Consider the following 15,016-nt stretch of genomic DNA (forward strand, 5'->3'; position numbering starts at 1 on the left):
GCGGCGAAGGCTTCTTTAGGAGTCTGTTTTGACCACTGGAAAATCGCTGAGGCAATAGCAGCACGGCTGGTGAATGTGCGGCCACGGAGAGTGTCTTTCATTGTTGGAAAAAGCCAAAAGTCACTAGGAGCCAGGTCAGGTGAGTAGGGAGCATGAGGAATCACTTCAAAGTTGTTGTCACGAAGAAACTGTTGCGTAACGTTAGCTCGATGTGCGGGTGCGTCGTCTTGGTGAAACAGCACACGCGCAGCCCTTCCTGGACGTTTTTGTTGCAGTGCAGGAAGGAATTTGTTCTTCAAAACATTTTCGTAGGATGCACCTGTTACCGTAGTGCCCTTTGGAACGCAATGGGTAAGGATTACGCCCTCGCTGTCCCAGAACATGGACACCATCATTTTTTCAGCACTGGCGGTTACCAGAAATTTTTTTGGTGGCGGTGAATCTGTGTGCTTCCATTGAGCTGACTGGCGCTTTGTTTCTGGATTGAAAAATGGCATCCACGTCTCATCCATTGTCACAACCGACGAAAAGAAAGTCCTATTCATGCTGTAGTTGCGCGTCAACATTGCTTGGCAACATGCCACACGGGCAGCCATGTGGTCATCCGACAGCATCGTGGCACCCACCTGGATGACACTTTTCGCATTTTCAGGTCGTCATGCAGGATTGTGTGCACAGAACCCACAGAAATGCCAACTCTGGAGGCGATCTGTTCAACTGTCATTCGGCGATCCCCCAAAACAATTCTCTCCACTTTCTCGATCATGTCGTCAGACCGGCTCGTGCGAGCCCAAGGTTGTTTCGGTTTGTTGTCACACGATGTTCTGTCTTCATTAAACTGTCGCACCCACGAACGCACTTTCGACACATCCGTAACTCCATCACCACATGTCTCCTTCAACTGTCGATGAATTTCAATTGGTTTCACACCACGCAGATTCAGAAAACGAATGATTGCACGCTGTTCAAGTAAGGAAAATGTCGCTATTTTAAGTGTTTAAAACAGTTCTCATTCTCGCCACTGGCGGTAAAATTCCATCTGTCATACGGTGCTTCCATCTCTGGGACGTATTGACAATGAACGCGGCCTCATTTTAAAACAATGCGCATGTTTCTATCTCTTTCCAGTCCGGAGAAAAAAAATCGGAGGCCTTAGAACTTGAATGCACCTCGTAGTATCAGTGAGCATGCCGACTGTGAGTAGAATGGAAAGGGCGCTCGATCTATCGGAGTTTGACTGAGGGCAGATTATAATGACCTGGAGGCTCGGCATGAGCATTTCAGAAACTGCACAACTTGTCGGGTGTTCAAGGACTGCTGTGGTGAGTGTCTTCAGCACATGGCAAAACCAAGGTGAAACCACATCCAGACGTTGTTGGGTTGGGCGGCCACCCGTCATTACAGATGTCGGACATCACTGACTGGAAATACAGGACAGGCAACAGATTATAGTGGAACTAACTTCAGACTTGAATGCTGCACAGAGTACAAGTTTGTCTGAACATGCAGTGCACCAAACATTCCTAACTATGGGCCTCCACAGCTGACGGCCCGTGCACGTGCCAATGTTAACACCATGACATCGGCAACTATGACTGAAATGGGCACGTAACCATTGGCACTGGGCGTTGGCACAGGGGTAGAGCATTGCACAATCTGATGAATCCTGATACTTTCTTCATTGTGTCTATGGGAGGGTGCAAATCCGTCGTCTTTCAAGGGAACAGCTCCTTGACACCTGTACTGTGGGACGGATACAAGCTGGTAGCAGCTCCTTTATGCTGTGGGGAACATTCACGTGGGTATCCATGGCTCCAGCGGAGTGCGTGCAAGGCACCGTGACAGTCAAAGAGAATCATACACTGTTTGGAGACCACATCCACCCCTTCATGACGATCATGTTTTCAGACAGCAATGGCATTTTTCAACAAGATAATGCACAATGTCACAAGGTGAGGAGTGTGATAGAGTGGTTCGAGGAACATAGTGGCAAGTTCCAATTGATATGCTGGCCCCCCAACTTGCCAGATCTGAAACCATCTAACACATCTGGGATGTGATTGAATGTGGTGTCAGAGCTCATCACGCTGGTGTAAATAAAACTTTTGTTACAGTCGCGAAAGATGGAATATTTCTCAATATTACATACGACACCTATGTGGTACTTAAATGAGATATTGTTATACAGTAAATTTTATATGAAATTTAGGTATCTTGCCCACATTTCTTTCTGAACATTGTGGCAACTAAAATCGACCATACGGAAAGTATACGCTATGGACTTTTACCTCTGCAAACTCTTCAAAATTTCGTGCAATGGTTTACCACATTTAATGCTGCATAATAACTGTGTTGAACATCGAAACAAAATTAAGTCATTTATCAGGGGAAGGTATCAGTCAAGAAGATGTGTAAAAATCAAATTTTTGGGCCAAATAGTTTTTGTGAAATCAAATGATAAGTGTGTCAAAGCAGTCGGAACACCATGTATCTGCACAGGCAAGCAGCGCAGTGACAAAATCGCGCACAGTGCGGAATGCAGGGAGCACGTCTTTGTAGCAGCGAAAGGGTTAATGCGGCGGTGGTGGCTTTACGTCTTGAACTGCGTGCTCCCCCCTAAACGTAAGTTTGCAAACTATACTATACTATGGCGCTGCTTCTCTTGGCGCGTGCGTCGTGTGCAACTGGCAACGCAGCAATCTCCCGTGTCTGGGCGGGCATGCGCGAGCCGCCAAGATGAAAGAATTGAACTATAACACTATCAGATATTGGTGTCTTGTTGGTATAAATATGCAATTGGGTTGTGATTGTAGTTCTACAAAATGTGCGGACAACGTAAGAACTCTGTTGCTAAAGAGTTGTATTGGTAGGCAAATTCCACTCTTTGTTGCCAATGAACAGCAGTTAGCATGGCTGTATGAATCGGACATCTGCTTTGCAGGCCTGTATGCAGTAACATTCACTGAATGGTCGTTAAGGAAACACTGTTGGTAGCCCTTTGGTCCACGTGGGCAGTCAGTTGTTCAACAGTTGCATGTCTGTCTGCCCGTACGTGCCGCCGCTGCTGTCTTTCACCTGTCATCTGTGGCCTGCCTCAACACCAGTTTTGGACAGGGGCATTTTGCCATCCATGCCATACTTTCACTGCAGCAGCACGCAAATAGTTTATAAAACTTAGCCATTTTGGAAATGCTTTCACTCTTGACCTGAAAGTCAATGACCATACCGTTTTGGATGTCCAATACATCACTCCATTTCTGCATTTCAACAATGACTGCATTGTTTTCTGCATCCCCCTGATCCACTTTATATACCCTACATTGTTAGTGCGGCCACATGCCATCTGTGAACAGTTATTGCACACTGACATTTTAACAGATGGTGGTAACATTAATGTGACTGGACCATATATTTCCTTTAGTGTCACAGCGGTAAATCTTCAAACATCGAATCAAGTTTCTGCTGAGGCATTTTAAATAAAGAGTTGTTCTCGAAACTAATTTAAAAGTAAAAGGCACATTTGTTTCATAGCTGACAAAGAATTGGAGCAATAAATGTAATTTGATTGCAAACTCGTCTACGGTTCATAACACTTTTTATTTACAGATGAGAAATAAATGTCTTATCCATGTAATTGAATAATGTTTTGAATACTATTTGTCATTCACAAATAACAAACAAAATTATCTTCATTCATTGTTCATCATTTGTGTACATTTTGTCCAACCCTGATTGCAGCAAACTGTAACACACATGCACACACTGCAAATTCACAGCCTATGTGGGAGAGATTGCAAGCCAGTGATGTCCACTCACTTGGCTTTGGGATCCAAGTGGCCATGTAAATAAGTTCACCCAGCTTTCACGGAGCGAGACAGCTTTCTCTCTCTCTCTCTCTCTCTCTCTCTCTCTCTCTCTCTCTCTCTCTCTCTCTCTCTCTAACACACACACACACACACACACACACACACACACACCAGGGCGTATACACGGACAAGGAAAAAAAAATTCCCGGATTTCCAGGTTAAAAATACACTTTCTCCAGGGTGAAAACTCGCTTTTTCTGTGTTAAATTTTCCCTTGTTAATCCTCTAAATAGTTATGGTTTTAGACACAGGTGTAGAATTTCCTGGCACTTTAGAAAACAAAACTCAGAGAAAAAGACACATTTTGGAAATATCTTTGATGTGCAGCAACATGTACGCTGCATATTTTCGTATAACGAAAGTATACATTGGAATTCCACCAAACACCGCATGTTACTTTCCGAATCATTGAAATCGAGATTGCGATGCGCTTCTGTAAGCCAGTTATAGCTCATGTCATGTGATTTCGCCAGCCGATGACAGCAGATATTCAGAGCATAGGGCACGTGATGTAGTCAGCCAACAGCAACACACTGTTAAGTACCACTAACACACAAACAGGGAAAGTTAATAGTTTAAATTAATACACATAGTGTTGTTACAAGAAAAGCAAAGCTTCCACATATAATATTGGGCTCTAAGGTTAATAAGCTGCAAGAGAAGCTAAGCTTTCGCATATAATGTTGATCTTTTTTTGTGTGTGTTACACTTCAAGATATATCACACAAATGTGGCAGTAAAATTTTTAATAATGACAAATGTCTTATCTTCAGGGTTCAAAATTCTTCTAAATGGCTCGTCATCAAAGAGTTGATTTTTAAATGAGAGTCAAACACTCTGTGATTTAAGAAATTCATGGTAGATTCTCGCACATAGTTCAACTTACATAAAAGGATATTTACTTTGAAAGTAACGCTTTTCAAACAACCATTTGCAATATTTTCCCGCAACCTAATAGAAATAGGTTTGTTTCAGCAGTTGCAAGAGAGCGCAGATAATAGGTGACACCGAACTTGCGCAGCTACCATGACATAGGAAGCCCATATATACGTACGTGTAAAAATATTGAATGATCATACATTATGTCATAAAAGAAACAAGACATCAGAGGATACTCCAAGAGCATTCAAATTTCATGAACCATACTAAAGTGTGCACATTTAAATGGGACATTTGTATGTCCAGATTCCCAATGAAGTAGACCCTGACCTGATATTAAGCTTTTCAGTGTGGTTTTCGGGATGTAAATTTTCTTGAAGCACCAGTACTATATTATATCATGTTTGGTTCTTTATTATGGCATAATGCCTTTTGTGCTAGAAGATGAAAATGTGCCCTTGGAATGCAGCGAACAGTTGAAACTAGCCATTAGTGTGGAATTACACATTTCGTTTCAACTACATTGACTGCCTCTGTGGAACAGGTTAATAAAAGCCAAATTTCATTAGCAAACGGACAAAAATAACTCCATTGTTCTGAAGGCGATTAATGCTTGATTGTCAGAAAGGTGGAAATAAAATAGAATATGAAACTAATGACATATTTTAGCCTTCCGTAATTATGTGAATGTATTTTAATTCACTTGATAGCTCCCGGATACAGATATCCATTTTGCTTTCATTTGACATGAGAGTAAACAAACAGAAAACAGCAAAATCACTAAATGTAAACACGGGTCACGTGGAGACTACCCACTATAACTCAGACAATCCCGGATCTGCGATATTTGCGAACCGGGTAAATACTAAAAATTATCGAATTTTCAAAAATATGTTCATCTTGTAGTGCACATCTTTCTGAAAAGTCTGAAACATGAAGCGTGTATTCGAGGAAATGTACGACATGCATGCAAAAGTGTAGTGCCACACCTCTTCATAAAGCATTCTTCTATCGCACGTCACTGTATTTCGCTCTGTGGAATGGAAATGTGTATATTTTCTAATGGATGCCATCAAACTATGTTCTGGACAGTGGAAATTGAAACGTCCTGTGGTGCCTCTCCTGCTCCCAGTCGGCCAGTTTGGTAGTAGCAGCCTGCTCCTCTTTTTTTGAAAAAAATAAAAAAATAAAATAAAAAAACAACACCACCTCGATAGCAGATGGGATTATTTGTAAACAGGAGAACAAGAACTCTTCAGAAAATTTGCACTCTTTACTGCCTATTAGCTAATAACTTGCTGTTTTCTGTGAAATGAAATATAGAATACATAAAACCAATAAAGACAAGAGACAAGCAAGAAAGTACAAATTTCTTCAATCCTTAGCTTGTAGCATTTTTTCTCTCTAATCTTGCTACAGCATTACATGGCGTGCTTTCCTTTCTGTGAAAGATCGTCAAACGTTTTGCTACAAGAAAAATCGAAATATCATTATCTAATATTCAAAAAGCTGTTAACACAAATAGTACCCAAGACTGGTGTGGTTTCTCGAACTGATTACGTCTATTTTGTCACTGTCTGCTAGATAAAACAAAATAGGTCTTTCTAATACTGCAGCAATTTTGTAACACGCACCAAATAAACGAGACTGCTTTGGCACAAATGGACATTTTTATAATATGACAGAATATAATTCCCGAAGTACCAATATCAAATGCTTGTTAAGCCTGCTACAAGAAAAAAGCTTTATGTTAGGAAATAGTTTCACATTTCATTCATACACACCAGCTTCTCAAGAATGAGATCTAAAAACAGTATTAAGAAATTTTTATACAAATTTGGAATCATCTTATTCTTCCTCGTTCTAACAAACAATCTTGTCATCACCAATTCTGCAGCTATTCCTGTCATTGTCAAAATTTGTTCACCAATTAACTTCACCAAGCCTGCCAGAATCACAGGTTTACTTATCCCATGATTATTTTCCGGTTAGGCATTATTACGAGTTCGTACAACACATTTTCTGCGTTACTTACAGAACAGAACTTACGTGGCTGCTAGCCAGGGACTGTATAACTGGTCCTTACTAGTGTAGCAATCTGGCCAAAAGTTTTCTGTCATAAATACGTTTTCTTGGATACACTGAGAAGATAATACGTAATCTTTCTCACCTGTTATTCCTGTCAGTCGTTTATTTCCACTCTGGTAGTCTGAATCTATGGATTTCGCTAGTAATTATAACAATGCGGATCATTCACAAACCCAATCAACCACATAATCAAACAGTGATTGGCATTCATCCATTCGGCTTTACTCCGCTCAGCTCGTATAGCCCCGTCCCCTTGTGTCTCCGGAAAGTTCATTTCTAGATGTGACAAGGATTCTCCTAACAGAGACATCACGCACACTATACACGCATTCAAAAATAGATTAATGATTTATACCGAAATCAACTTAAAATGTATTCAAAAACCAACAGGGAAGTCTTTCAAAATCATATGAATAATCGACAGACAAACATGCGCTGAATGCTAGGCGCTTTGTGAAACAAGTGTTTTTTCCTCAAGAATATGAATTTGGCACCCCCTTTTCCCGCTAGCATCTAGCTGCTTGCTGCAACTGATTGCACAGCCAACAGCCACATTCCTGCTCAAACAAGACTCAACTGCACATGCACATGAGCCCGCTCATAACTGCTAAGACAAATCTAATGTAAACTGTTGTGACTTCACGTTCATCGGAGGCAACTTGTTGTTATGAAGCATTGTATAGTCTTCCTAAAGCCTTTGACACATTTTGCTGTTGGCAGATGCTTGCATGAGCAGTGTGTGTCGTTGTTGTATATGGCGCATTTCCTTTGCAATTTAAGTTATTTTCATTTTTTTCTTTCGTTTATCTTTTATTGTTGAAGTATTATTCTGCAGTAGTGGGGTACAATAATATCCTTTGTTAGAGTATCGGTTCTTACCAGTCAAAATTACAAAAATGTAACTGAAGACTAAAACAATGAAAAATTCCCAGAATTCTAAAAAATTCCCAAGTTTTTCCCGGTTTTCTCCCAGATGAAAAAATTCCTGGGTTCTTCCCTGATCTCCCAGTTGTCCTGGGTCGCTGGGTCGTAGACACACACACACACACACACACACACACACACACAAAAAAGCAGTGTAAATAGCACGCATATATGGAACACATGTGCAATACTCTAGTCTGGAACTCTGCATTACAGTGACTGAAAAACAAAATCGATAAATATTTTTAGACCACACTGAAACTCTTCCCCTAGCTGTGTAAATAGAGATATTTTTGGTTCTACTTACGCCAAGTATTTTCCCAGTGCTATCTGTAGAGCTGTCAAGCATGGGTCACACAGCTATGAATGGCAATGAAAGGTCATAATCAAAATTCTGGAGATTTCATAATTATCGAATTGGATGGGCAAAGAAGAATAATGTTGATAAACACTTCAAATCAGAGAAGCACTCTGTTCACCAGTGGGAAAATACCGCTGATTCTCAAAATAAACCATCATCGGCTGGAAGCTTAAACACAGCCAAAAGAAGGAAACAAGGAGAGACCTTTGGGGGAGGGGGGGGGGGGGGGGGGGGGGGGGAGCGAAATTTTTGCAAAAGCAAACATTAGAGTCAAAAAACTCCCAAATCACCACTTCTTTTTTAGAAAATAAGTAAACTTTGAGGCTTTGCATTTATGTTCTTAGCACAACAACCCTTTAAATTTATAAGTCTAATCATTTACAAACAAGCAAAAAGTTTGATGTTAACTTCATCAAAAACAGATGCCACATTTTCTAGTCCATCTCTGCTTGCAAAGTGACAGTTACAGATCATAAAATACTCTCAGGTATAAAACTTACTAGGCCTGTATTTCACATCTTCAGCTTCTTTTGACACACTAACTGATCTTTCACGTGAAGATGGGTGGACATCTGCAACACCTGTAGGTTTACAGCAAAATTAGGAACTCTGCAAAATATGTTGAAAGAAGTCTATCTAAATATGGACAGTACATACAGACTTACACAGTAAAATCAACACAAGAAACAAACAGCATAAGGAAAACACACACACACACACACACACACACACACACACACACACACACACACACACACAAGGAGGAAAAGGACGAGTGATTAAATCTAATGATACTGGGAGGGAACCAAACAAGGAAAGAGGGCACAAATGGATGGCAAGAGAGTGGAATGCTCGAGAGAATAGTTTGAAGGGTGGGAACGAGTGGGGGTTGGATGACACATGCCTAGCCAGGATGGGGAGGTGGGAATTGTGGTGATAGGAGTGGACGGGAAAAACTGGAGATGATACTGCAGTGACATAATACGGCAGGGGAGGGGAGGGGAGGGGGGCAGTTTCCGGGTATGTAGAGGTGGAAGGGGGGAAGAGGGAGGGGGCAGTAGATGTCTGCATCCGGCCTTTATGCTTGCTTGAAATGCTTGCAGTATACTGTTACACAAAAGTCCGGCAGATAGTAATATATTCATTTTGGATGCAGGGAGCACCTGCATTCGACTTCTGTCACGCTCATTCAATCACCCCATACTTGAATGGCCCAAATGTCCACTCTAAGTCTGCATGCAACACTGGAAGCAACTTGAGCTCGTACACAGCATGTGTATTCATCAGATTGTCGGATGTACATTAGGTGACATAATGGATTCCTGCCTGTAAGACAATTCTCTTTTGCTGAAGCGAAAGTTGAGACAGCAGGAAAGGTGAAAGTACTGGATAACTGGGATGTAGAAGAATTAATTATTAATCCAAAAAGTTTCTACAGTTGGTTGAGAATGACTCGAAACATAACGAGTAAGGGGCATACACTTAGTACGTCCAGCAGCTTTCAGAAAATGATATCTTCTCATGAGTGTCTGGAAAGTGAGTTAACATTTACTTTAACATTAAGTGACATCAACTGATATAAAATTTGGACATAGTTTTTAAATGTTACAATACATTTTTTCTGTTATTGACATGTTCTAGATGCTGCAAACTGACCATTATTACAAAAGTTGGTGGTTGCTTGGTTTTTCTGAGAAATTTTTAACTGTTTCCAAATTTGCTTTGCTGCATGACAGGGCGGCCCTGCCCTCCAAACCCCACAGTACTCCATTCAACCACAGCTTGCTTCCTCCAAGCATTCATACTCTAATATACCATGTCCAAGCACGGAAAGCTCAAGAATGTATGAGAGAGAAAAATCCCCAACCTGGACTTCTGCCAGAGACACTGGCATTGGGACAGGTTGTGCCAGCCAATTCTGTGGGAGGGCGTGCGTGAACTGAGAAAATGGAGTGGGGATACCAGGCCGGGAACTGGGGTCAAATGAATTTCATAAATGTTTAAGTTTTAAGCCTAATAATACCACTGGAGGCAAAGTCACTTTACACGGCTTAAATAACACATCCCCCGAAACTTGTGGCTTGGCTTGTGTGGCTAAATGACACAGATAGCCATAGAGTAGGTTCAACAACATTGGTGGGTAATTGGTGGAGCTTCTTAAAGATGATTAACATCTTTTCAGTAACTGTGGGAACAACAGTCTGGATGGTTCATTTAGCTGGCCTTTTAACATTAGCCAACATAGTCTTGCTACAATGGTCATGCAGCACAGCTGAATGTTAGATGTTCTGTGCGTCTCTGAATATCACATAATAACTGGGATCGAAAAGTTATGTATCAGGGGCTATAGACTAGTATCACTTCCAAGTAATACTATCATGGAAAATGTAGGAGTTGCAATGTGTGTAAAAGTTGGACACGAAGTCAACAATCACTGAAACAAATAGTTTTTTGTTGATCACAATCTACACGCTTGTGCTTACGAGTTCCTGCTGCAGAATACTTCTCTGACACTTTTAACAGCCTACAGATGTCCTCTATGGGAAATTTCAGTTATTTATGAGAAATCTAGATGCATTATTGAGCTACCTGTCAGATAAGAACAGTTAGCAGTTTGGGTAGATTTCAAAGTAGATTTTTTAAAAGATAGGGACAGGAAAAATGACCTATCATCAATATTTGGGTGTTTCAATTTAATTTCTGTAGTCAATTTTTCAACTCATATGCAGCATGATAGTAGGACACTGATTGATAACATTTTTGTATACAGTTTTCAGGCTGAAATAATTAATGTTTACCCAATTGTTAATGCTCTACCTCATGATGCACAATTAATGTAAATAAACAATATTGTACTTCACCACTCTGAGGCAGGTTCATACAATTATTAATGAGAATAGGATACATTGTTTTAAAAGAGGTGACATGAGATGATGAATATATAGAAAGAGATATTACTGTCAAATTCAATTTACATATGCAATATGCATCACTGGAACAGGGAATTTTTCCCACACGGGGTAAAATATGCAGCTGTTAAACCTCTTCATAAGAAAGGCAACAAGACAGACTTAAAGAATTATTGTTTAATTTCCTTACTGACAGATATTTCCAAAATACTCAAAAAAGTAATGTATTCAAGAGTAGTCTCACACTTGAGTAGAAACAGTTTACTTAGCATATCACAGTTTGGATTCAAGAAGAGTTGCTAAAATGAGAATGCTATTTACACCTTCACTCATCAAATAGTAAAAGTCTCAAGTAATAAAATATTGCCAGTTGGCATTTTCTGTGAACTTTCCATAACATTTGATTGTGTAAATCATGTTACTCTCTTACAAAAACTCAAGTTTTATAGAACTGATGAGCATACACACAACTAGATTGAATCATACATAGAAAACAAAATGCAAAAAGTGTGCTGAATGATTCAAACATGTCGGAAGGGTAGAAAGTTTGAGCGACCGGGGAGAGATCACAATGGGAGTCCCACAAAGTTCAATTTTGGGTCCACTCCCATTCCTCATATATGTGAATAATCTTCCACTTAACACCCAACAAACAGAATTGGTACTTTTTGCAGACAATACTAGTGTTATAATAATTCCCATCAGATAGAAAGCAACAGTAGAAATTGTAAGTGACATTTAACAAATAATTATAAGTGATTCTCAGAAAATGGAATCTTCCTAAATTTTGAGAAAAACACAGTATATTCAGTTTTGTTACAACATACAGAGTCATACCAACAATTGATGTAGCACCTGAGCAGAAGTCAGCGAATAGGGTAGAATGCTCCCATTTTTTGGGCGTATATTGATGAAAATTTTAACTGAAAGAAGTGTATTACTGAGCTTCTCAAACAATTAAGTTCAGTTACGTTTTCTCTTCACACAATTGTCAAATGTCGAAACAAATTAATTAATTTCCTGACATATTTTGCATATTCCCATTCAATGTCTTATGGAATAATTTTCTGGGTAACTCAGCACTTAGAAACAAAGTACCGATTGCACAAAAGTGAGCAATAAGAATAATGTGTGGTGTTCCCAAACCAATGTCATGTAGGTACCACTTCAAGGAACTAGGTATTTTTAACTGTGCCATCCAATACATATACATTCACTAATGAGATTCATCATAAATAATCCATCACAATTTAATAAGAACAGTGATGTCCATACAGACAACACTGGAGGCAAAAATGATCTTTATTTCCCATTACTCAAGATGTCAGTGGTTCAGAAAGGAGGTCAACATTCAGCAACAAAAATTTATTATCATTTGTCCAATACCATAAAATGTCTGACAGGTAGCAAAGCAAGTTTCAAATCTAACCCAAAATAATCTCTCCTGGGGAACTCCTCATGTTCCACTGACAAATGTCTACACAAAAACTTAAAATAGATTTTGTGTGGTCCAGCCTTAAAAAACAACAAATTGAGAAAAATGCAGAAATGAGGAAAACATTAAAACCTAAATATGAGCAAAACCATGTGTAATTGGCATATATGATTAAAAATCTTAATGTTCAGCAATAAATTGTTTAAAATCTGTGTAAGTGAAGGAAATTAAACATGCAATACATTGTTTACACAATAATTTGTGGTAATAAATTTCATCAGCTCTTAAAAAATCATAGATATGTAACAGCAAATCAAAACTCGTCACGAAATTAACGCTGTTATCTGGGTACAAGGTAATCAAGCTATTTTTTGACATGCTACGAGAACAAATTACACATCAACATGCATGTTTTTGAGAGATATTTCCTTGGTCCTTACCCATAAACAAAATAAAAATTGACCAACATTGGTAATTAAACCGAAAACTGTGAAGTACAGTGAAAGGCGTCAGACTGTAACATGTGGGGGTGTGCATTTTCCTACTGTAGCCAATGGCAGTGAAGCATACTCTGGTAATATATGAGTGCAGTGACCTCTAGTGTATTGCTTGTAAACTTTTCCTTATTCACTGTGCCACTCCATCTCTATCTTGTTATCCCCACTGATAATGGTGCCCCAAGCAGGCAGCAAATGTTACTTCTGAACACGATGTCGCATGAGTGCATCATTGATTTGTAACATAGTTATTATAATAAGGAATGTACGTGGTGCCATAACAATCGATAGTAACTACAAAATTACACCACATCTGTGATTATTTAGTTTTGTAAGGACCCTCGGAGATCAGAAATGGTGCATTACAGGACGGTTTATATACTATTCTCTTGTAACATACAGACATTTACTGAATAATGCCATTTTCCTTTAACAACACCGAATTGCCAGTAACTACCAGAAGACCTGACCTTTTACAGAAAGACCTTGTATACCTACCCAACGAAGTACAGTTTTGTTCACTACATTTTCAGCCAAATCGGTGGAAAGAAGGAAACTTATATGGAATGTAATACTCACATTATTTGACATATCAAATAAGCCACCAGAACTGTAGCTTAAGGGGAAACCTAACAAACACGATGATAAATTGTCAAAAGTCATAAAACTGTTTCCCAACACAGGAGGAACCAATCTCACAATTGTTGCTAAACCTGAGCCACAACTTGTGAAAATCTTTAACACGTTCACTTTTGAAGCAAAAGTAATTACATATACAAAAACACTCACGTATTAAAAAGTCAAGTTAGGTGTAAGAACGGGAGAACTCCATAAAAAATTTTCAAGAATCAAGGAAAGTGCCTAAGACAATAACAACAGACAACAACAGAAATATATGCTTCCCATGCATGAAATGTGTTTACATTCTCTTGTTTTCAGTGGAATAACCTGCCAGTATACACGCACATACTCAAAAGTATTTCCTCATTAACGAGTTGCAACTTATGTCATTGTGTCAGCGGATTCGGCTATTTTTAGATGTATTTCACAATAATTTGTGTCTCTTGTTGACTTACTAATGCATAGAATACAAAAATGTAACTACTCCATTAATGAAGTAGAAAATAATTAGAAACAACCATTATCCTAACGATACATGTGACTGACTGCTTTCTCACCGCCTGGAGCGCTAGTATCACTCTAACTGTCAAACGGTAACAACTTTCACATCAGAGAATGTCGTGACCATCTACTATTTGTGTCTAGGTACAGCAAATCTCGTTGCTGATCAGTTGTGGTCGGCTGACTTCGGGTTTTATGGATCAGCAGCTCGTAGAACTTCGTGATGGTAGATAGTCAAGGCTTAAGTGGCCTTTAGGACAAGGAGCTTTTGATTCATTCCACGTGAAATTCAAAATTGTATGTTAATTACTGAAGATGTATCGAAGTTCCTAGGCTGCTTATGCAGTTTTTAGGACCTACAGTTTACAGTAATGAAGGACTTAACAAAATTTTCTCAACAGTATACCCCATAACTAGAAGCAAATGAAAGTTTTCTCCAAACTACAAGCAGTTTTTCACAAGGAAAGTGTTCCAGTTCTTATTACCTTAACTAAAACTATAAGTTTCAGATTACAGACTACATAAATAGATTGGTCTGAATCCTATGTTTATCACTGATGGCTGCACAAATGTCATGGACACATGTTTCTTTCATTAACCTGGAGCTGAATTTGACCTTTAAGTAACTTCTCTCGAGAAGTTAGTATACAACTACAGCAGTTTACAAGTAGCTTTGTATTTTTATGTAAAATTCCTTTCTGTAGGTTGAATCTGCCAATAACATAAAGCCTTGTAATTATATTTCAAAACCCTGGAGGTGCAGAAGTATTTACTGGTGTATTGCACTGGAGTGAAGAATCAAATTCAGTGGACAGTCTTTGTGATACAAGCTAGTTAGGTTAATGAGTCTATTACTATAGGATGGTCTATACATCATGGTCGCCACAAGTTTCCCCAAGTGAAACTCCCTGATATTTCCCTAATTTCCTGACAAG

General features: G+C 39.3%; 1 protein-coding gene across 1 annotated transcript in view; it reads right to left on the bottom strand.

The window, feature by feature from the left end:
• The window catches only part of LOC124555882, a 241,727-nt gene that overhangs the window by 209,192 nt on the left and 17,519 nt on the right, over positions 1 to 15,016 (bottom strand). The window contains exon 4 of the mRNA XM_047129943.1: positions 8,619 to 8,699. Coding sequence (XP_046985899.1) covers positions 8,619 to 8,699 — 81 coding nt within the window. The remainder of the gene's footprint in view (positions 1 to 8,618; positions 8,700 to 15,016) is intronic.

Source organism: Schistocerca americana, chromosome X, assembly GCF_021461395.2.
Source record: "Schistocerca americana isolate TAMUIC-IGC-003095 chromosome X, iqSchAmer2.1, whole genome shotgun sequence".
In the NCBI taxonomy this organism is placed as follows: domain Eukaryota; kingdom Metazoa; phylum Arthropoda; class Insecta; order Orthoptera; family Acrididae; genus Schistocerca; species Schistocerca americana.